At 46.5% G+C, this 22208-nt stretch overlaps 1 protein-coding gene across 1 annotated transcript in view; it reads left to right on the top strand.

The window, feature by feature from the left end:
- The first annotated feature begins 205 nt into the window (after window positions 1-205).
- The window catches only part of CFAP96 (cilia and flagella associated protein 96), a 69475-nt gene continuing 47472 nt past the window's right edge, over window positions 206-22208 (top strand). Inside the window, 2 exon segments of the mRNA XM_078775310.1 lie at window positions 206-734; window positions 16789-16894. Of these exon segments, the coding sequence (XP_078631436.1) occupies window positions 16798-16894 (97 nt within the window). The 5' untranslated portion in view covers window positions 206-734; window positions 16789-16797.

Consider the following 22208-nt stretch of genomic DNA (forward strand, 5'->3'; position numbering starts at 1 on the left):
AAATAATGACAAAATGAATGAAATTATAATAAATGACCAATGATCAAAATAAATGATAAATGACCTCAAAATAAAATGAATGAAAATAAATGATCTTGTCAAAGTAAATAAATCCTTGTAAAAATAAATGTGAAAATAAATGACCTTGAATGAATAAATAAATGACAAAATATATGAATGAAAATAAATAAATGACTGTCGAAATAAATTGAAATGATAAATGAAAAAATGAATAAATCAAAATAAATGAAATAAATGACCTCGAAATAAAAATAAATAAAATAAATGTCAAAATAAAATAAATGTCAAAATGATTTGTCAAAATAATACAAAATAAATGACAGCTCTTAGAATTAAATACTTTGAATTGGATTCTTAGTATTTTTTTTATGAACCGTCCAGCATGTTTCGCACCGCAAGAAATTGCGTTTCGCACGCCTTGGTTGTTGTTGTTTTATATCCCAGGATAGTTCTCTCGAACAAGCCCACGGCACAGAGACAGCCGATCGATCTCCCTCCGCCCTCCCAGGAGCACCCAGAGATCTCCCACGTCCAAGATGGTGCACCCCCGGACCTTTACGAAAGTGGACGTTAAAGATCCCACGGTGTCCTTCCCGAAGAGTAGGCGAGCCATCGCCGGCACCCTGAATAAATTACAAATTGCTGAACGTCAGGCCTAGCCAGCCGGTTCGTGAAGACGGGCCAACTTTCCCCCGGCCGACCCCACAAGAAAGGTGGGATTATGCCTCGTGTTGGTGTTTAAAGAAGAAGAAGCTGCTTCGGGGTAGTAAGGAATTGAAGCCAATCTTGCTTTTTATAAAGTATGTTTTTCACATCATTGGATTTTATAGCTAAAGTTGTTCCTCTTAGTCCTTGAGCCAGACCAAAAGTAATGCTCCGGCGGGGGGGAGTAATTCTCATTATGATTTTCCATTAGACCAATGTCTCAAGTGTCAGAAAAGGTGTGATGGACATCTGAGAACGGTAGCTTAGTGCCCGGATGGACGCCATCTTTGAAACCACCCAGCTCGAAAATGCCCATTTGGTGGGGTACATTGTTGCACGTGTATCTGGACTTCTATACTAGCTATCGATGTGCGGTTGACGACTAAATATACGTCCGATGTGTACCGTCTAAATAAAAAATAATATGAAGCATTTTGTTTTAGATTAATTATTATAAAAATCAATTATCGAAAAAAAATCATATTTTTCAATATTTTATTATTAGACTTGTACTTTTTTTAGTGAAACAACACTGGTATGATTTTCCAAATTATGCATTGTGCTACACCGTTTATCTGTCTATAAAAATAACTCAAAAACTAAAACATATCATCCACCACGAGTTTACAACAAATAAATGTAAAGAGGCATAAAATGACTTAGGCCGCCGCTGGCATTATCTATTCTGACGATAACGCAAGTTAGGAATGTCGTACGGAGAGGATTTTAACACCATACGATATCTAATAAGCAGGCGGAAATTGTTACATAGGAAATCTGCACTTTGGTGGCCATCTTGGATTTCAAAATGGCCGCCAATTATATTAATTATTCATTACTAGAGTTTGGAAAGACGTATGGAGCTGATTTTAACACCATACGATGTATATTCCTAATAAGCAAGCGGAGGTATCATTGAACATGTCATGTTTTAGTCAAATAACACCGGTATGATCTTCCAAATTATACATTTTGCTAAACCGTTTATCTGTCTATAAAGATTTTCAGGCAATTTGGCCTGCATTATAATAGAGAACAACATATGCTATACAATATACAGTGCACACAAAGTTAATCATCAGAGTCGCCATCAGAGTCATTGGCATCCTGAGCCACGATAGCATCATCCTGCACCATGTTGGAGCATCCCTGCAGCTTACACACAACAGTGCACTTCAACCCATTCAGTATGCAGGAGCAATCTGACGGTCGACACGTCCTTCTGCATGTGCATGAGATGAGATTCAAGACGACATCTGGAGCTGGTAGACCCGCCATCCATCGGATTGTGAGCGAACCGCCATCATCGAGTTCCCAACCATGTCCTGCTGATGGTGTTGGGACGTCTGGTAGGTTTTCAAGGCTGCGTCGCCAGATAGCCGCCTGATAGTTGGCCCTAAGCGTATGCTGCATCAAGGAGTCTTCACAAGGCGGCAATTGTCCAGATTCGATCTGGCCCTTCTTTGCACAGAACATGTGATAACGGAGCGAATTAACACTGACGATCTTCGTGTTCTTGGCGTACAGCTGACACGTGAAGGCCTGAATGCTATTGAAGACGTCTGTTGGTACATTCCACGAAGATCCCAGATCTGTGAATGCTTGAAGATACAGCTCATTCGCTTGCACAAGCTTCAAAGCCTTTATCTTTCCTTGGCTAGCCAGAGCACTCACAGTGTCACACCCGCTCCATGCATGAAGCCCTGGCAATGCACTGCAAACTCCAGACCTCAATACCGCAGCCAACTTTCCAACGTCGATCATTCTGACTCGAACCTTTGTTCCTCGTCTGATGAAGAGCTGACTATCGATGGTTCTGCTGAGATGAAGACTGATGATCAGAACGTCGGTGTCATCTGCCACTAAGATGATCGTCTTGTAGTGGGTAGCGGCGTGCTTTGCGTGGAGAAACATACGCGTGTCTGCTTCCTTGTGGCTACATTTGAGTGCTTGCACCAACTTCCACCTATCGCGGGTCAGTACCAGACATTTTTCACCACAGGTGACATACAGTGTTCTGTTGCCTAGCTTTTCGCGATTTGTTTCATGTTTCCACGACTCCGCCAGAAACACAACCAGTTTCTCCTTTGTCTGGCTGCAAGCAAGGAGACGCCGCCAGTTCATGATTTTGTGTGCGGGTCTGATCTCGCTGAAACTGATGCCTTCATTTGAACCGCGGTTCACACGCTCAGCTGCTTTGATGGATTCTTCTGTGTATGTGTCAAAGACAACATCGATGCGCTCACTGCCTTGACCAGCGTGAAGCGCTGCAGCAAGGATGCGGTCAGATAGTTCTTCGAACGTGTCGTTCTCGCCATGCATCTTTTGTATGAGAGCCATCGCATCAATTATTGTTGCACTTCGCTTGTCAACGTTCTCGGCTGGTTCCACAAGACCTTCCATGTGTTTCGCAAGTGCAGCTTTGTTCGTTTTTTTCATTGACCCATCAACGTTTGCCAAAGACCATGGTAACGGCCCTAGTGGGTGACAAAGGACAAGTTGCATGTCGAGGTTCCTTGTCTTGGCGATGAGTATCATGGTGGCAAACAGTTGTCTGTCAGCTCTCAGGACGATCTCCTTGTTTGTGCCCTTCACAACTTTCTGCTTGATCTTACCAAAGGTCTTCAAGTTTAGCTTGTTCAATGTGTCATGAAAGCCTGTTCCCTCTTCAAGACGTTTCTGGAAGCTTTGATACGCCGCTTCCCCCTTTTGCAGGGTGTTGAGTAGGTCATTAGAAACGTCCTCCCTCGCAGCCGCTCCGGTAGATATACTGAGAAGACATGACGGATCATCGGCGAATGGATTGGTCCAGTCATTTTCCAGTAGATCACAGATAGCTGTGACGCCAGACTCATCACGTTTGACGCGAGAAGTAGACAAGTCAGGGTGCTTGGCGTGAGATGTGTCACTGCCATTCACAAGGATAGTTTCTCGTAGTTGCCTCAGTGCAGTAGCCCGATTTTCTGCAGTTAGATAGTATCGTGACACAGCCCCTTGTCGAAGACTAAAACCTCGTGTTCCTCCAGCTGTTTGCGTATCTTTGTTTACTGTTTCTTCTGTTGTCTGATCAACAGCGATTCTGGCAAATGGATTCCCTGGTCTAAGCTGTACGGAGAAGTAGCCTTGATTGAAATGCCTGTACAACTCGGGGCATGTTTCGTGGAGTTGCGTCATCTGTGCATAGTACACTGGTAGATATCTAGCATAGTTCACCTTGTTCATTGCGAAACACCAAGGGATCACTCTTCTGACACAAGCCAAGTGAAGCATCCAGTCGCCTTCTCTATCCGCACGAATCAACCCCAGCAGGGTCTCTACCATATCAATATACATCATCCAGAAGCGAGCCAGGTCTCCATGTTTGGTTCGCAGAAAATGTAGGTATTTCGCGAACATGTCAAAGCTCTGTACACATGAATCATCATCGAGAGCAGCAGCGAGAGTCTCGTGGCAAACATCCTCCTTGATGCTGCGAATTTTGAGGTCAGTGCTTCGAATCTGGGGTTCCTTGTCAGGATGATTGCTTTCTATCCACACCTGGAAGCCCTTCCAAATGATGCGCATTAGTGCCTCGTACATCAACTTGTGGCGTCGCACAGCACGGTTGTATTGCTTGCCTTCCAGAACCCTGTTGATGGAACCTTCAGCGATTACTCCTGACTCAACAGCTACATCCCGAAGGCCTGCATCTCCAAACATTTTCCCAATGCTCGACATGAAGTTACAGATGGTATGGAAGTTCCCCATCATGAGCACGATTCTTCCATATCGATCGACATCTTTCCATGCTATTTCGGTCGCCTTAGCAAATAGTGCCTGGTCTAGCACCACCGGTATACGCTCAAGCTGAAGTGATGACATGATGTTCAGAGCTTCTCTGAGGATTTCTTGCACTGTTGCCATATCTGTGGCAGGCGCGTTTATAGTCGGCAGGTAGCCAACTACATCTTCCGTCACCTGAACACGATCTCTAGTCATGATGTTGAAACCAGTCCACGAACTGATTGTCTGGTCGCATGGTTCCAGCATGCGAGTCATAATCCATACGTGATTTCGGCGCTACGCAAGGGATGTTGCGCCTGCAAGAGTGTCAGAAAGATCTGCAGGCTTGATTGCAGGTGGGCCCTCTCGTTTCCCACCGCTGTATATTGGAACTAAATCGCTGGATGACGGGATAGATCGCTTCTTATCTGCTTTGGATACTGCCGATGGAGGTTGGGGCGGCAAACACGACTGCGACTTCGGTTGGACGATGATACCGTTGACGCGATGCGATGTTCCGCCACCACTCAGCGATTCCTCTAGCCTGTCGATGTTATCGAATGCTAATACAGTCGGGACCGAAGGGTGCACATGTGACGGAAGTGGTACTGTATCTTTCTCCACACTTGCTAATTTGTCTATGCATAGCGCTGTCTCGATTTCTTCCAGAACTGTGTACGAACATCCGTGCCCGAGTCGATTCAATATTCTGATGACCTCTGTATTACCGGTGAGCGTTTTCATGACCCACGGAAGTAGGACATGCTTCGATGTTCTGATGGTACCCCGGTGTACAGCATTGATGATATCTTGAGCCATCGACCATACCAGTGTGTCGGCACGCGCAGAGCTACCCCCACTCCCGCAAATCAAAGTATGCAGAAATACACGAAGAGAATCTGGTATCTTCACGTATCTGGTATCTTCACGCACAATGTTACTTTCACCGTCCGTTCGTTCAAATGCTTTCACTTCTGCTTTCAGGTTTACGCACTCTGCAGCAATCTCTCGCTTTGTCAGATTATCGGGCATCAAGTATACACGGTGTTTCACATTGAAGAAGATGAGCGATTCTCCAAACTCTCTTTGTAATGTGCGCTGCAGATTCTTCTTGATGGAGTCACGAACATCAACTGAAAATGTATCTGAAGACAGGATATCTGTTGCAACATCAACTATTGGAACAATCCTCGGGTTCAAGAACAAGTCAGTGCGAATGAAATTGAATATACATCGTATCATTTCTTTTTTCTCGATATTATCTTCAATGTCAGTTTCTACTTGAGGTTTTTGGGGCCGTGTGTAGTTTCTATAGCAGGAGAAGTGGTAGTGAGCCTCAGCTGCAACCATATCTCGTGTAGTCAATGCCAAAACTCTCTCATCATTGCGAGCTGTCGCAGCATCTCTTATTGTCTTATCTGCTCGAAGTTCAACAGCCAAGACAACTGTTTCACGGGTACGACTGCCTTTTATGAATTTTGAAGCACGCTGGCAAAAAATGCATTTATCATCGTAGACCGTTGAAGTTGATCCTGTCTCTTCCCGTGATTATCGCCGTCGCACCGCATCGCCAGTATCAACTGAAGAACTTCTAGCTGCATTGGTCAAAGTAGCTAGGTGGTTTTTGTGAGTGAAGTCTGATCTACAAGCCCTATGGTATAATATTGGAATATTAGGAAGTTCAACTGCGCCTTCTTGGACTAGCTTTAGAATTGGATAAAAGTTTCTAACTGCGGCTGCGTCACACAATGTCTTCCAAGAACTGTTGCCCGCTGCCTTGCTTAGTTCAGAGAGTGGCGACTTCTTGCTGCACAGGATGCACGTTCCGGACTCAGGTTCAATCTTCGCCCGTTTCGCCTCGACACCGGCCATCTCAGCTGAAAGAACAAAAAGACTGACGTTAGATTACTCCGATATCAGAAAAGCTCGCCAGCTTACATAGACATACTCATCCAAGTCAGTGAACATGTTAGATGGCGCCACAATACAACTCTATAATAGAGTTGTATGTGGCGCCATCTAACATGTTCACTTTTAGTTCTTAAGCCACCCACCCCCCCCCCCCCTCAGAAATTAATCAGGTCACCGCAACAAATCTCAGACTGAGATATAGAATATAGAATATAGATATAGAATAGACTGACGTCACTTTCGGCACTGGGTTCTGTGGGTTGATTATCGGCGGGAAATTCCAACTGACATAGTTTCGGTTTGTGGAAAGTGCATGCCTTTTCATATATTTTTTGTGTACACTCGTGGTGGATGATATGTTTTAGTTTTTTAGTTATTTTTATAGACAGATAAACGGTGTAGCACAATGCATAATTTGGAAAATCATACCTAGACAACTCTTGTATGGTGCTGTTCTCTATTGCGTTCTCATCTTGTGTAATACTGCACATTGTTATTTGCATATTCTGTATCTATTATCTTATTCTAATATCTACCATCGCTTTCTTTGTCTTGCAGATTGATTGTTCATCGTTGTTGCTAATAAACCTGCATTCAATTGATACATTCTTGTTTATGAACAATCAACTCATCTGAAGATGCCTGCTGCAGTCTGCCCCTTCCCGAGCTGTGTCTACGTTACTGACAGCACTGACAATGCCGTTGCTGCTATCCAGCTCTCCATCCACGCCATGACCCACACGTCCATTGCACCAGCCAAACCGGACAAAGTCAGCCGTCCTCGTATCCAAACCGGCGGTACCAGCGAAGATTGGCAATATTTCACCAGAAGATGGGATGGTTACAAGGCAGCGACCCAGATAATCGGCAATGATGTTCGCGTTCAACTCCTTGAATGTTGTGACGATAACCTACGACGTGACCTCCACCGCAGCAACCCACGCATTGAAATCAAGGACGAGGCAGCTATACTACAAGCCATTCGGTCCCTTGCTGTCCGAGAGGAGAATACCATGGTGTCCCGCGTAAACCTCCACAACATGCGACAGGACCGAGAAGAACCAATTCGTACCTACGCAGCCCGTCTGGCTGGTCAAGCCGAGATCTGCAAGTTTTCTGTTGTATGCTCATGCAATCCCCCTACTGATGTCAACTACACCAAGGACATGGTTCGCGATGTCCTATGTCGGGGACTCGCCGATCAAGATATACAACAGGACATTCTCGGCGATCAAAATCAGAACATGAGCTTGGAGGAAGTTCTCATTTTCGTCGAGGCCAAGGAAGCAGGGAAACGTTCCCAGAATGCCTTGCTCGATAGTGAAGGCGCTCATGGCGCAAGCCAATACAAAAACTGGAAGAACAAAAGAGCCCTGATCACTACCGACAAGCAGGCGGCCATTTGTAGTTATTGCGGCAAAACTGGTCATGGCAAACAGCCGAACATCGACCAAAGGCGTCAATTCTGCAATGCCTACGGGAAAACATGCAGTAAATGCGCCACTCGCGGCCATTTTGCACATGTCTGCCGGGGAGGCACGAAAAAGGCGGACAACAAACCTACGGACAAATCAATGGATGCTCATGATGTGGATGAAAGCAGCCAGGTCCACGATCTCCTCTGCTCTGTCACGGAACGAGAAACGGCCATTTGGAAGCCGCAAATTAAAAGGGCCATGGCCACCTTGTCAACTCCACTACACCTCGACCACCATATATTTGACCACCTCTCTGGCTGGACCAAGAAGAAGTCTCAACCACAGCCGTACATAAAACTCATAGCACGGATCGATAAGGAATCTTATGACCATTTCGGCCAGCCACTGTCATCCCGACCAAAATCGGCCAGGCTCCAGGCCATGGCCGACACTGGCTGTCAAAGCTGCCTCACAGGACTTAATATTTTCCACAAACTCGGGCTGCGTAATGAAGACCTGTTACCTGTCAACCTGAAGATGAATGCTGTTAACAGTGGAAGGGTCCGGATTATCGGCGCCATGCTCCTACACCTGTCTGGTCGCACAGCCAATGGCGACATTATTGAAACCCGACAAATCTGCTACATCTCACCTGACACACGGAACATGTATCTCAGTCGTGAAGCATGCGTCGATCTAGGCCTCGTGTCTAGTAGCTTCCCAACCATTGGCGAATCCAACACAGTTGGTGCTGCAGTGGCAGCAGTTATCGATGCAAATTGTAACTGCCCGGTAAGATCGCTTCCCCCTACACTGCCTACATCTATCCCATTTCCGGCCACTGACGAGAACCGAGAGAGGCTGGAGAAATGGCTACTGGAGTACTACAAAAGCAGCACATTCAATGTCTGCGAACACCAGCCACTACCCCACATGGAAGGTCCGCCTCTCACACTGATGGTTGACCCCGAGGCAACACCAAAAGCGGTGCACACCCCAGTGCCTGTCCCCTTACACTGGCAGGCAGAAGTCAAGGCTGGTATCGATCGCGACATCAGGTTAGGGGTTCTGGAACCGGTGCCAATTGGTGAACCAGTGACATGGTGCAGCAGAATGGTCGTCTGTCCAAAGAAGGATGGGACCCCACGGAGGACAGTTGATCTGCAACCACTGAATGCGCACTGCACACGTGAGACCCACCACACCCAGTCACCCTTCCATCAAGCAATGGCGGTGCCACATAACACCAAAAAGACGGTAACGGACGCCTGGAATGGCTATCACAGCGTTCCAATCAGAGAATGTGACCGCCATCTGACAACGTTCATCACACCATGGGGCCGATACCGTTACTGCACCACTCCCCAAGGTTACATCGCTTCAGGTGATGGATACTCCAGACGATTTGACGAAATCGTATCGGACTTCAAAAACAAGTCCAAATGTATTGATGATACCATCATGTGGAGCGACACATTGGAAGAGAGCTTTTTTCAGACATGCAACTGGCTCGACCTGTGCGGCCGTAATGGGATTACGCAAAATCCGACGAAATTCCATTTTGGTCAGGACACGGTCGAATTCGCTGGATTCGAGATCACCATGGACAGTGTACGACCATGCCAAAGGTATCTCCAAGCGATACAGGACTTCCCCACACCAAAAACAATTACTGACATTCGCTCCTGGTTTGGGCTAGTCAATCAGGTAACATACTGCTTCAGCATGACCGAGAGGATGCGACCTTTTCGGGACCTCCTAAAACCATGCACCCCCTTCTACTGGGATGCAACACTACAATCCCTATTCGAAGAATCAAAACGACTCATCATATCTGAAGTCGCAAATGGGGTCCGGATCTTTGACAAGGAACGGACAACATGTCTCGCAACTGACTGGTCGAAGGATGGGATTGGCTTCTGGCTCCTCCAAAAACACTGCAGATGCCCTGGTGAAACCCCACAGTGCTGCCCCGATGGCTGGAAAATCACCCTTGCTGGAGGCCGCTTCACCCATGCAGCGGAGTCGCGCTATGCTCCGATAGAGGGTGAAGCTCTAGCAGTGGCGGACAGCCTGGAAAAAGTAAAGTATTTTGTGTTGGGATGCAAGAACCTGATTATTGCCGTCGATCACAAGCCCTTAATCAAGCTTCTTGGTGACAGACGATTAGAGGACATCCATAACACGCGGCTTGCCAACTTGAAAGAAAGGACCCTAGCATATCGTTTCCGAATTATCCACATCCCGGGAAAACGACACTGCGTACCAGATGCGATTTCACGACATCCGTCGGGTGCCAGACCATCGGAACGACTGCCACTGGTGGATGACATTTCCTCCATTATGGATGTGGCCACATCGACTACACTAAGACAGCACACCTTGACTGGGCTGTGGACCACAGATGACGACTCTGGCATGGAAATGGCTATTTCTATGGCAGCCATCAAGACACTCGATTCTGTGCGGTCCGTCACTTGGGACGATGTTCGGGACGAAACAGCAAGTGACACTCAGATGCTGCAGTTACTCAATTCTATTGAGCAGGGTCTACCTGCCAGTCGGGACGATTTCCCTGTGTCCATTTTGGAATACTTTCCCTTCCGTGAACACCTCTACACTATTGATGGCATAGTGGTCTACAAGGGGAGGATTATCATCCCACCGAAGCTACGGAAGCTTGTCCTTGAGAATCTTCATGCTGCTCACCAAGGAGTCACGACTATGACCACCCGGGCCAGCAGCTCGATCTTTTGGCCTGGAATCACTCCCCAGATTCATGAGATGCGCAATCGCTGCTCACACTGCAATCGGATGGCCCCATCGCACCCAAGTGCTCCACCTACAGCCTCAGCTGAACCTGCCTACCCTTTCCAGTACGTTTGTTCAGATTACTTTCATCACAAGGGTCGGAGTTATTTGGTCACCGTTGATCGTTACTCTAATTGGCCAATCATTCAGCTAACTACTGGCGGGGCACAAGGCCTAGTGAAATGTCTGCGGTCGAACTTCGCCACTTATGGTATCCCCGACGAATTGGCATCTGACTGTGGGCCAGAATTCACGGCACATGACACCCAAGACTTCTTGCGTCGGTGGGGCGTTAACCATCGGTTGTCATCCACTGCCTTCCCACACAGCAACTGTCGTGCCGAGATCGCAGTCAAAACATCGAAAAGAATGATCACCGATAACACTGGTTCCAATGGTGAACTAGACACTGATCGGTTCCAACGTGCAATACTCCAGTACCGGAATGCACCGGATCAGGACACTAGGTTGTCTCCAGCCATGATCATCTTCAAGAGGCCAGTCAAGGACTTCATACCCATCATCCCAGGCAGATACTTGCCATCGGACACCTGGCGGGAAACACGCAACAATCGTGAGGAAGCTTTGCGCATTCGGCATGCCAGGGAGATCGAAAGACTCTCTGAACACACGACAAAACTACCTCCACTGGCCGTCGGGGACCATGTCCGGATCCAGAACCAGACCGGCCTGGAACCACGAAAATGGGACCGGACCGGAACCGTGATTGAGGTAAAACAATTCGATCAATACGTTGTCAAGGTGGATGGCTCCGGAAGAATCACTCTCCGGAATCGTAAGTTCCTGCGACGTTTTACGCCTTTCAGCATGACAACTCCCACTACGACTGGCAAAAGTGGCATGCTGCCAACCGTTATGCCAAGTGTTATGCCAATCGTACCGAAATACTTAATGTCTGGTACCCAACCCATCGCCGCTCCAAGAGTCTGTCTCAATCCTGTTACCACTCCCCAGAAGGGTGAACCCCAACATGTCATTGCGCCGGGCTTACCATCACAGACACTCCGCTCCACCACCGCGATGACACCACCCGCGAGAGTCGCTAACCAACCACATGTGCAGACCACCGCCACACCTCCATGGTCACTGCCTATTTCTGCCCCCTTGACGGTTCGGGTGATGATGGACCAGCTGGAGGGGACTCCGGCGTCGGACAGGGCGATAGTGAACCACCCACCGGAGACTCCCACAATGGACCAGGAAATTACGAACTGCCCTCAGAGGACTCCGACGATTGATCGGGTGGTGACGGGCCGCCCGAAGCGAATTATCAAACCACCAGCCCGATTCAATTCAGAAGAATATCAATTATAAACTCATGTGATCCTTTTTCTCGGTCTCCAGTTTCGTTCTATTCTGTGTCACAATTGAACGTTTTTGGGAAAGGGAGATAGACAACTCTTGTATGGTGCTGTTCTCTATTGCGTTCTCATCTTGTGTAATACTGCACATTGTTATTTGCATATTCTGTATCTATTATCTTATTCTAATATCTACCATCGCTTTCTTTGTCTTGGAGATTGATTGTTCATCGTTGTTGCTAATAAACCTGCATTCAATTGATACATTCTTGTTTAATACCAGTGTTGTTTCACTAAAAAAAGTACAAGTCTAATAATAAAATATTGAAAAATATATGATTTTTTTTCGATAATTGATTTTTATAATAATTAATCTAAAACAAAATGCTTCATATTATTTTTTATTTAGACGGTACACATCGGACGTATATTTAGTCGTCAACCGCACATCGATAGCTAGTATAGAAGTCCAGATACACGTGCAACAATGTACCCCACCAAATGGGCATTTTCGAGCTGGGTGGTTTCAAAGATGGCGTCCATCCGGGCACTAAGCTACCGTTCTCAGATGTCCATCACACCTTTTCTGACACTTGAGACATTGGTCTAATGGAAAATCATAATGAGAATTACTCCCCCCCCCCCCCCCCCCGGAGCATTCACTTCAAAAAATGGCCGGTTGGCTCAAGGACTATCTAGCCGTCTAGCGGATCATTCTCGTTATATTTTGAATACCTGTGAAACGGATCTGCAACAGTTTCGTGTTTGTAAAGTCGTTAAACGCACGCTCGCGCCATGGGACACAGTTTGTGTACGTAACGGTTGTTATTAGCAACGAAACGACGTTCACAGAGGGACCAGGAGGGCAGGCTACGTTCGTTCATTGCTTTTCCCCTTTCCTAATTGACATCCTTCGGACTGGCGTCGAGCCAATGCCTTCCTTGCCCTTTGCTTTTGGCAGTTCCTTCAATTATGTTTTTGAGTTGTTGTTTCATCTGTCGGTTTAATGCTCTCACATTAAATTATTAAACGGCGCTCACTCCATTTAAAATGTTCCTGCTAAGTTAAAGAATCAGCTCCCATTTAATAACCATGGGTTAAACTAGCTTTTGTGCAAACGAAAGTAAGTAAAAGTTTAAAGGAAGTTATGTGGTCTAATTCATTAACTACTTAGTTAATGCCCTTGGAAATCCCTTGGAAAGCCCTTGGAAATCGGAATTTCAAAAACAAAGGGTAAAACTAACTTAGGCTTAATGTACTCGGTTTCCATGCTCTTTCCAATGGTGCAACTCTCTGGTTCATGGAAAAATGTTTTGGTTCATGGAAAAATGGTTTGGTTCATGGAAAAATGTTTTGGTTCATGGAAAAATGTTTTGGTTCATGGAAAAATGGTTTGGTTCATGGAAAAATGGATTGGTTCATGGAAAAATGGTTTGGTTCATGGAAAAATGGTTTGGTTCATGGAAAAATGGATTGGTTCATGGAAAAATGGTTTGGTTCATGGAAAAATGGATTGGTTCATGGAAAAATGTTTTGGTTCATGGAAAAATGTTTTGGTTCATGGAAAAATGGTTTGGTTCATGGAAAAATGGTTTGGTTCATGGAAAAATGGATTGGTTCATGGAAAAATGGTTTGGTTCATGGAAAAATGGATTGGTTCAATGGTTCATGGAAAAATGGTTTGGTTCATGGAAAAATGGTTTGGTTCATGGAAAAATGGTTTGGTTCATGGAAAAATGGTTTGGTTCATGGAAAAATGGTTTGGTTCATGGAAAAATGGATTGGTTCATGGAAAAATGGTTTGGTTCATGGAAAAATGGTTTGGTTCATGGAAAAATGGATTGGTTCATGGAAAAATGGTTTGGTTCATGGAAAAATGGATTGGTTCATGGAAAAATGTTTTGGTTCATGGAAAAATGTTTTGGTTCATGGAAAAATGGTTTGGTTCATGGAAAAATGGTTTGGTTCATGGAAAAATGGATTGGTTCATGGAAAAATGGTTTGGTTCATGGAAAAATGGATTGGTTCAATGGTTCATGGAAAAATGGTTTGGTTCATGGAAAAATGGATTGGTTCAAAGGTTCATGGAAAAATGGTTTGGTTCATGGAAAAATGGATTGGTTCAATGGTTCATGGAAAAATGGTTTGGTTCATGGAAAAATGGATTGGTTCAATGGTTCATGGAAAAATGGTTTGGTTCATGGAAAGATGGATTGGTTCAATGGTTCATGGAAAAATGGTTTGGTTCATGGAAAAATGGATTGGTTCAATGGTTCATGGAAAAATGGTTTGGTTCATGGAAAAATGGATTGGTTCAATGGTTCATGGAAAAATGGTTTGGTTCATGGAAAAATGGATTGGTTCAATGGTTCATGGAAAAATGGATTGGTTCATGGAAAAATAGTTTGGTTCATGGAAAAATGGTTCGGTTCATGGAAGAAATGACATTCATGGAAAAATGGATTGGTTCAATGGTTCATGGAAAAATGGTTTGGTTCATGGAAAAATGGATTGGTTCAGTGGTTCATGGAAAAATGGTTTGGTTCATGGAAAAATGGATTGGTTCATGGAAAAATGGTTTGGTTCATGGAAAAATGGTTCGGTTCATGGAAGAAATGGTTCGGTTCATGGAAGAAATGACATTCATGGAAAAATGGATTGGTTCAATGGTTCATGGAAAAATGGTTTGGTTCATGGAAGGATGGATTGGTTCAATGGTTCATGGAAAAATGGTTTGGTTCATGGAAAAATGGATTGGTTCAATGGTTCATGGAAAAATGTTTTGGTTCATGGAAAAATGGATTGGTTCAATGGTTCATGGAAAAATGGATTGGTTCATGGAAAAATGGTTCGGTTCATGGAAGAAATGACATTCATGGAAAAATGGATTGGTTCAATGGTTCATGGAAAACTGGTTTGGTTCATGGAAAAATGGATTGGTTCAGTGGTTCATGGAAAAATGGTTTGGTTCATGGAATAATGGATTGGGTCATGGAAAAATGGTTTGGTTCATGGAAAAATAGTTTGGTTCATGGAAAAATGGTTCGGTTCATGGAAGAAATGACATTCATGGGAAAATGGATTGGTTCAATGGTTCATGGAAAAATGGTTTGGTTCATGAAAAAATGGATTGGTTCATGGAAAAATGGTTTGGTTCATGGAAAAATGGTTTGGTTCATGGAAAAATTGTTCGGTTCATGGAAGAAATGACATTCATGGGAAAATGGATTGGTTCAATGGTTCATGGAAAAATGATTTGGTTCATGGAAAAATGGATTGGTTCATGGAAAAATTGTTTGGTTCATGGAAAAATGGTTTGGTTCAATGGTTCATGGAAAAATGGTTTGGTTCATGGAAAAATGGATTGGTTCAATGGTTCATGGAAAAATGGTTTGGTTCATGGAAAAATGGATTGGTTCATGGAAAAATGGTTTGGTTCATGGAAAAATGGTTTGGTTCATGGAAAAATGGTTTGGTTCAATGGTTCATGGAAAAATGGTTTGGTTCATGGAAAAATGGATTGGTTCAATGGTTCATGGAAAAATGGTTTGGTTCATGGAAAAATGGATTGGTTCATGGAAAAATGGTTTGGTTCATGGAAAAATGGTTTGGTTCATGGAAAAATGGTTCGGTTCATGGAAGAAATGACATTCATGGAAAAATGGATTGGTTCAATGGTTCATGGAAAAATGGTTTGGTTCATGGAAAAATGGTTTGGTTCATGGAAAAATGGTTTGGTTCATGGAAAATTGGATTGGTTCATGGAAAAATGGTTTGGTTCATGGAAAAATGGTTCGGTTCATGGAAGAAATGACATTCATGGAAAAATGGATTGGTTCAATGGTTCATGGAAAAATGGTTTGGTTCATGGAAAAATGGTTTGGTTCATGGAAAAATGGATTGGTTCATGGAAAAATGGTTTGGTTCATGGAAAAATGGTTCGGTTCATGGAAGAAATGACATTCATGGAAAAATGGATTGGTTCAATGGTTCATGGAAAAATGGTTTGGTTCATGGAAAAATGGTTTGGTTCATGGAAAAAAAATGAGGAGGTCATGACCCAATTATTATAGATATTTTAGCATTTTTCACCATAACAAAACTAAGGTTTGTTAGTCGGAATCAAAACAAAATTGCCCTCCATAGATAGCCTCGAGCAAGGCGCATATACACTTCATTTACATCACACCCCTCTGGGTTAAAGGTCAAGGTCAAAGCCCTCTGAAAAAAAAAAGAACACGTTTTTTTCATCGCTCAATTTTTCCATTGTGGATTCTCAAAGACCGCTTGGCCTTCCAAGATGTTCTTGCATCATAATAGTGTACTGGCATTGAAGATATGCACTTGACATTTGTTTAGTGTCTTTGACCTACGTTTTTCGGATTGTGACCAAATTAACAAAAAGCATCTTTTTGATAATAACTAGAATAATTTTCCTCCGATTTTCATGATGTTGAGTTTTATGGGTAGATTGTGGATGGGGACACGTTTAAAAAAAATTAAAACTCTATCCCTAAATGTTGAAGGTCTAGGTCACAAAGTTGTCTGAAAAATGTGGCCATCATTGGATCGCAGGGCATGCATGAGTTAGTTGCGGGCAATTGCCATAGGTAAGCCTCTCCCGGTCGGGGAAGGTTTACCCATGGTGATCGCAGCTGTCTAGTTATTTATCCTTTTTTGTCTTCACAATTATCATAACAAATGAGATTAAAATTGGCATGATATGGGTTTGACTGAGATGCCAATCCCATATAGGCCGCAATCATGCCACTTGATGCAAACAAATGAGATTAAAATTGTCATGATATGGGTTTGACTGAGATGCCAATCCCATGTAGGCCGCAATCATGCCACTTGATGCAAAGTCCGACATGAGCAAGATTGGCCTTTTCAGTGAGCTGGGATATGTCACAGTAGGAGACAAATATGTGGCCTGCTTTGGAAGTAAGTGCATCGTTTTGTGTTTTTATCTTGTGATATATTTGTGAGATTGTCCTCAATGATGAGGAAAGCCCTCAATCTTTTTTCTTGCATCTACTCAGTCCTGCCCAGGAAGTTCCTGAATAAGTTGGGCCAACGTCTACGCAGTAGACAAAGTTATGCCCAGAATTTCATGTTGACAGTAATATATTTATTTCCTTTTTATTTCAGTGAATTTTTGGGCAGCACAAGCTTGTAATGGGCCACATTTCAGTGCCCATTCTAGCTGCCATAAATTGTTGGAAAAACCCAAAAATGCATTGTTAAAATCTTGCTATATTTAAAGAGCACCCATGTTAAAGTATCTGGCCATTTAATTAAAATCAATGTTTTGTATGAAGTAGTAATGGCATTATAATTAAGCCATTCCTATCACACAGTGAGTCACATCGAACTGCTAATCCAGTATCATTGATTAAGGTGGTCTTTGAAGGATGATAGGCTGGTTCAACCAACCTGATGTTAATTAACGGCATAACACGGGCTTGAACTCAGGACGTTTAGACCTTCCTGGTTCCCCTCTATCTCCCTGTTCAGTCTCTCCTTCTCCTTTGGCCAGCTCTCCTCTGCATGGAAGTCAGCAAACATCACCCCCTTCTGCAAGACTGATGCAAAAACAGACTCTACCAACTATAGGCCAGTGAGATTGCTTCAAATTACAAGCAATGTCATGGAATCCATCATTGCTTCTGATGTCAACGCTTTCCTGTTTTCAAACAGCCTGATCTTTGACCATCGGTTTGAATGCAGTCCCAGCCACTCTATTATGGACATGCTTCTGCTCCACTCTCAGCAAAGAGTCGAGGCCCTCAATCTCAAACAAGAGGTTAGAACCGTCTCCTGGGACATATGTCGGGCATTTGACATAGTCTGGCATCCTGCTTTGCTTGCCGAGCTCTCTGCCTGTGGAATGGAAGGTCGACTTCATTCATGGATCTCGTACTTCTTCCACTCACACAGTAAATGTGTTGCCATCAATGAAAATCCTCTCCACCCCTCTCACAGTGAAGGCTGAAATCCCCCAAGGTAATGTTTGGGCCCAGTATTGTTCCTACTCTTTGTAAATGATCTTTCCGATGCTCTGGAAAACCATCTTGTAGTGAAATTATACCAAGGTGAACCCAGGGTGTGCTTGCTACAGAAGGGGCGTCTATAAGACCCGGGACAACCGGGGCGCGCGGACACTCCAGCGGAACTCACTGTGACATAGTCCTGTAGTTTGAATGGTATGTACGCCCCTAAATGCTGCGCTGACTGTCCTCTCTGTTGGACCATTGTTATATTGAATCGACCATTGCTGCTCATGAAATACTCTGATTTTAATGCCTGTTGTATGCATGTATTCTTACAGGATGTACTACAGATCTAAATGATATTAAACCTACCCAGAGGTCAAGTCGTGTCTGAGCTTGATTTTCACGACATTTAATATCATTTAGATCGCCGGAATGGCTGACCACAAGATGATCGTGGTACCGATTCTCGGAGCCGACCCTCAAGCTGAGGGATCAGCATCGGAGTTCACTCACTGGCTCAAAACGCTGGAGAATTACTTTGCTGCTCACGAAACAGAGCCCACCGCAGCGATAAAGCTGTCCGTGTTACAGTCGAAGGTCTATCACACCGTTGTCCGGAACATTTCTCGATTTGGGACGTACGCTACGGCTCTAGCCGAGCTGAAGCGCCTCTACGTAAAGACACGGAGCGCTGTGCACGGCCGGCATCAACTCTCTCAGCGGCGACAACAACCATCTGAATCGATCGATCGCTTCGCGCAGGAGTTGCGCTACCTGTTGGCAGACTGCGTGCAGGACGTCCGGACCCACGAGCAAGTGCAGGACGACTTGCTCCGAGATTCATTCATCTCCGGAATTAATTCTGGAGTCTTGCGGCTCCGGCTCCTGGAGGTCGCGGATCTGACATTTACAGAAGCACTACGGCTGGCACGCATATACACAGATGCCCGAGAACAATCCACCGCATATGATCACCCACGAGTCGTGGCGGGGACCTCGCAACTCGCGCGACCGGAGAGGACTACCGCCGAGGATACGGAGGAGGACCCGACCACTACGGCCGAGTCTCTGGGAGCTCCTGAAGCGGACTCCGCTTCCGGCCTCACTGCTGCCGCCGCTGCCCGGCCACGGCCTGACCGGTATGCAAAATGTTATTTTTGCGGGAATCGGCAGCACCCTCGCTCTGAATGCCCGGCCCGGGAGGCTACATGCCACCTGTGCTCCACCAAGGGCCATTTTGCAAAGGTCTGCAGGAAGGCCGCTCGGGGCACGCGTCCCCGCGCGACCTTGAATGGGCTCATCGCGGAGCCAACGGATCGAGCGCCGGACGGGGCGCCTCACTCGGCTTTGAAGAGCCGCTCTCCTCCTCGCGGGCCTCTGGCTACACGCCCGACCTTGGTGAGATACACCGGGCCGCCGAAACAAATGGCGCGAACGCGACCGGCCACAGCGCGACCGACCTTGACTGGCGTTCGAACGCCTACTTCAAACAAGTGACATGCTCCTGCTTTGGAAACTCCTCTCGATGTGCGGCAAACGCAGCACGTGACTCGAGCCCCATCTGGCGGCGGCTCTTACGAATTACATGCACCCACTTTGGCATATGAATCTGCAGACGGCAGAGATCTTTCTCACGTGACTCGAGCGCCATCTGGCGGCTGCTCTTACGACCTACACACACCCACTCTGGCAAATGAAACTGCTGATGAGCCAACGGACTTCAATGTTCCTGCTGAGGCCCAACCTGCCGACGCTGCCCGAAGGATTGCAGCCGGCGTGGGATCCACCCGCGAGGCGCGATCTTCTCGCCCGGCCGGTACAATACCTGCCGGGTCTGCCGGCCTTGCGCAGGCCATCATTCCGCTCACGGTCGCGGGCATTTTTGCGCAAGCTTTGATTGACACGGGGTCCACGAATAGTTTTATCGATCAGCGACTCGTGCATCAACATGGGTGGCCGGTTCTCGGGACAACCCGCCGGATCTTCATGGCCTCTCAGGGACTTCGGTTGAGCACAAAAGGGGCGTGTCGATTGAAACTTGTGATAAAGGGATGCACGTTCCCGGACGTGTATCTCATGGTATTACCTGCGTTATGCGCTGACGTTCTGTTAGGACTTGATTTCCTTAAGCGGCATGGACGTTTGGAAATAGACTTCGGTGGGCCGGACACGCTCGCTGTGTGCGCCCTCGCTCAAATGGACATGGAGCCACTCTCACTGTTCCCCAACCTGACCACTGATTGTACCCCTGTAGCCGTCAAATCGCGGCGCTACTCTCGCGTGGACGCGCAATTCATTGCGGAAGAAATGGCCCTGCTCTTAAAGGACGGTATTATAGAACACAGTAGGTCACCGTGGCGGGCCCAAGTCTTAGTGGTGCGGAGTGAGGCCCACCGCCGGCGCATGGTAATCGACTATTCGCAGACGATTAATCGTTTTACACAGCTGGATGCCTACCCCTTACCGGGGATGGACGCCCTGGTACGCCAGGTGGCCCTGTATTCCGTTTATAGCACTCTCGATCTGCGTAGTGCGTATCATCAAGTCCCCATCTCTAGGGCTGATCGCGTCTTTACAGCCTTTGAATCGGGTCAGCGGTTGTACCAGTTCACGAGACTTCCCTTTGGGGTAACTAACGGAGTCGCTTGTTTTCAGAGGGCTATGGATGACCTCGTTGCGAAGGAGAATTTGACCGATGTCTTTGTCTATCTGGACAATCTTACGGTTTGTGGGTATGACCAGGAGCATCACGACGCTAATCTGAAACGCTTCCTCGAGGTCGCGCGGAAATATCGCCTAACCATGAATGCGGCTAAGTGTCGATACTCTCTACGCACGGTAGACCTTTTGGGGTACACCGTGACCCATGGCTCCGTCTCTCCGGATAAGGAGCGTCTGCGCCCTTTGCTCGATATGGCTCCGCCTAGCGATCGGGCTTCGCTGAAACGCGCTCTAGGGCTGTTCGCCCACTACTCAAAGTGGGTGCAAAATTTCTCCGTGAAGCTCCGCCCCCTCGTGGCCTGCGACACTTTCCCCATGGGCCCGGCCGCCCTGGCGGCCTTCGAGGGCCTTAAAGTCGACATCGCTGGCGCCGCTGTCGCGACGATTGATGAGAGTGCCTCTTTCGTTTTGGAGAGTGATGCCTCGGATCATGCGATAGCGGCGACTCTCTCCCAAGGAGGCCGCCCTGTGGCTTTCTTCTCGCGGACTCTCACCCCCGCCGAGCGGAGGCATTCGTCTGTCGAAAAGGAAGCGTACGCGATCGTCGAATCAATTCGGCGATGGCGGCCGTATCTGCTTGGGCGGAGTTTCCAAATCGTCACGGACCAACAGGGTGTTGCGTTCATGTACGACACCTTACATGCTCAGCGCATTAAGAATGAGAAAATCACCCGTTGGCGTATCGAACTCGCCGACTTCTGCTACACCATCAAATACCGCCCGGGGAAGGATAACCTGGTCGCTGACGCCTTATCGAGGCCGGCCACTTGCGCGGGGGTTGTAACTTTGGAGGGGCTGCGCACTTTGCACGGCACTATGTGTCATCCCGGGGTAACGCGCTTCGTGCATTTTGTGCGTGAGGGCAATCTGCCGTACTCGATTGAGGACATCCACCGCATCTGCCGTGATTGCGCGATCTGTGCGGAACTCAAACCGCGTTTTTATAACCCTCCTATGGGGACACTCGTTAGGGCTACTAGACGGTGGGAGCGCTTGGCGATGGACTTCAAAGGGCCGCTGCCAATGTCGAGCAACTCTCGCTATCTGCTCACTATCGTCGATGAGTATTCCCGATTCCGCTTTGCTTATATGTCGGCTGCCACGGTTATTTGGTGCCTGCAGAATTTGTTTTCTATGTTCGGGTATCCGGCCTACGTGCATACCGATCGGGGTGCGGTGTTCCTGTCCCAGGAGGTGAGGGGCTACTTGCTCCAGCATAATGTCGCTTCGAGCTACACCACCCCGTACCGGCCCCAAGCGAATGGGCAGATCGAACGCTTTAATGGGATTATATGGAGGGCCGTCATGCTAAGCCTTCGGACCCTCGGCCGAGGCCTCGATAAATGGGCGTGGTCACTACCTGCCGCTCTAAACTCGATCCGGGCTCTCCTATGTACTGCCACCAACCAGACTCCTCACGAACGACTGTTCCACCACCCTAGAAGCTCCGGCAGTATCCAATCTTTACCCAGCTGGCTCGCTGAACCGGGGCCCGCCTATCTCAAACGAGCGGTTCGCGCTAGCAAGTACGATCCCCTTGT

This window comes from Myxine glutinosa, chromosome 4 (genome assembly GCF_964187855.1).
Source record: "Myxine glutinosa chromosome 4, kmMyxGlut1.1, whole genome shotgun sequence".
NCBI lineage: Eukaryota > Metazoa > Chordata > Myxini > Myxiniformes > Myxinidae > Myxine > Myxine glutinosa.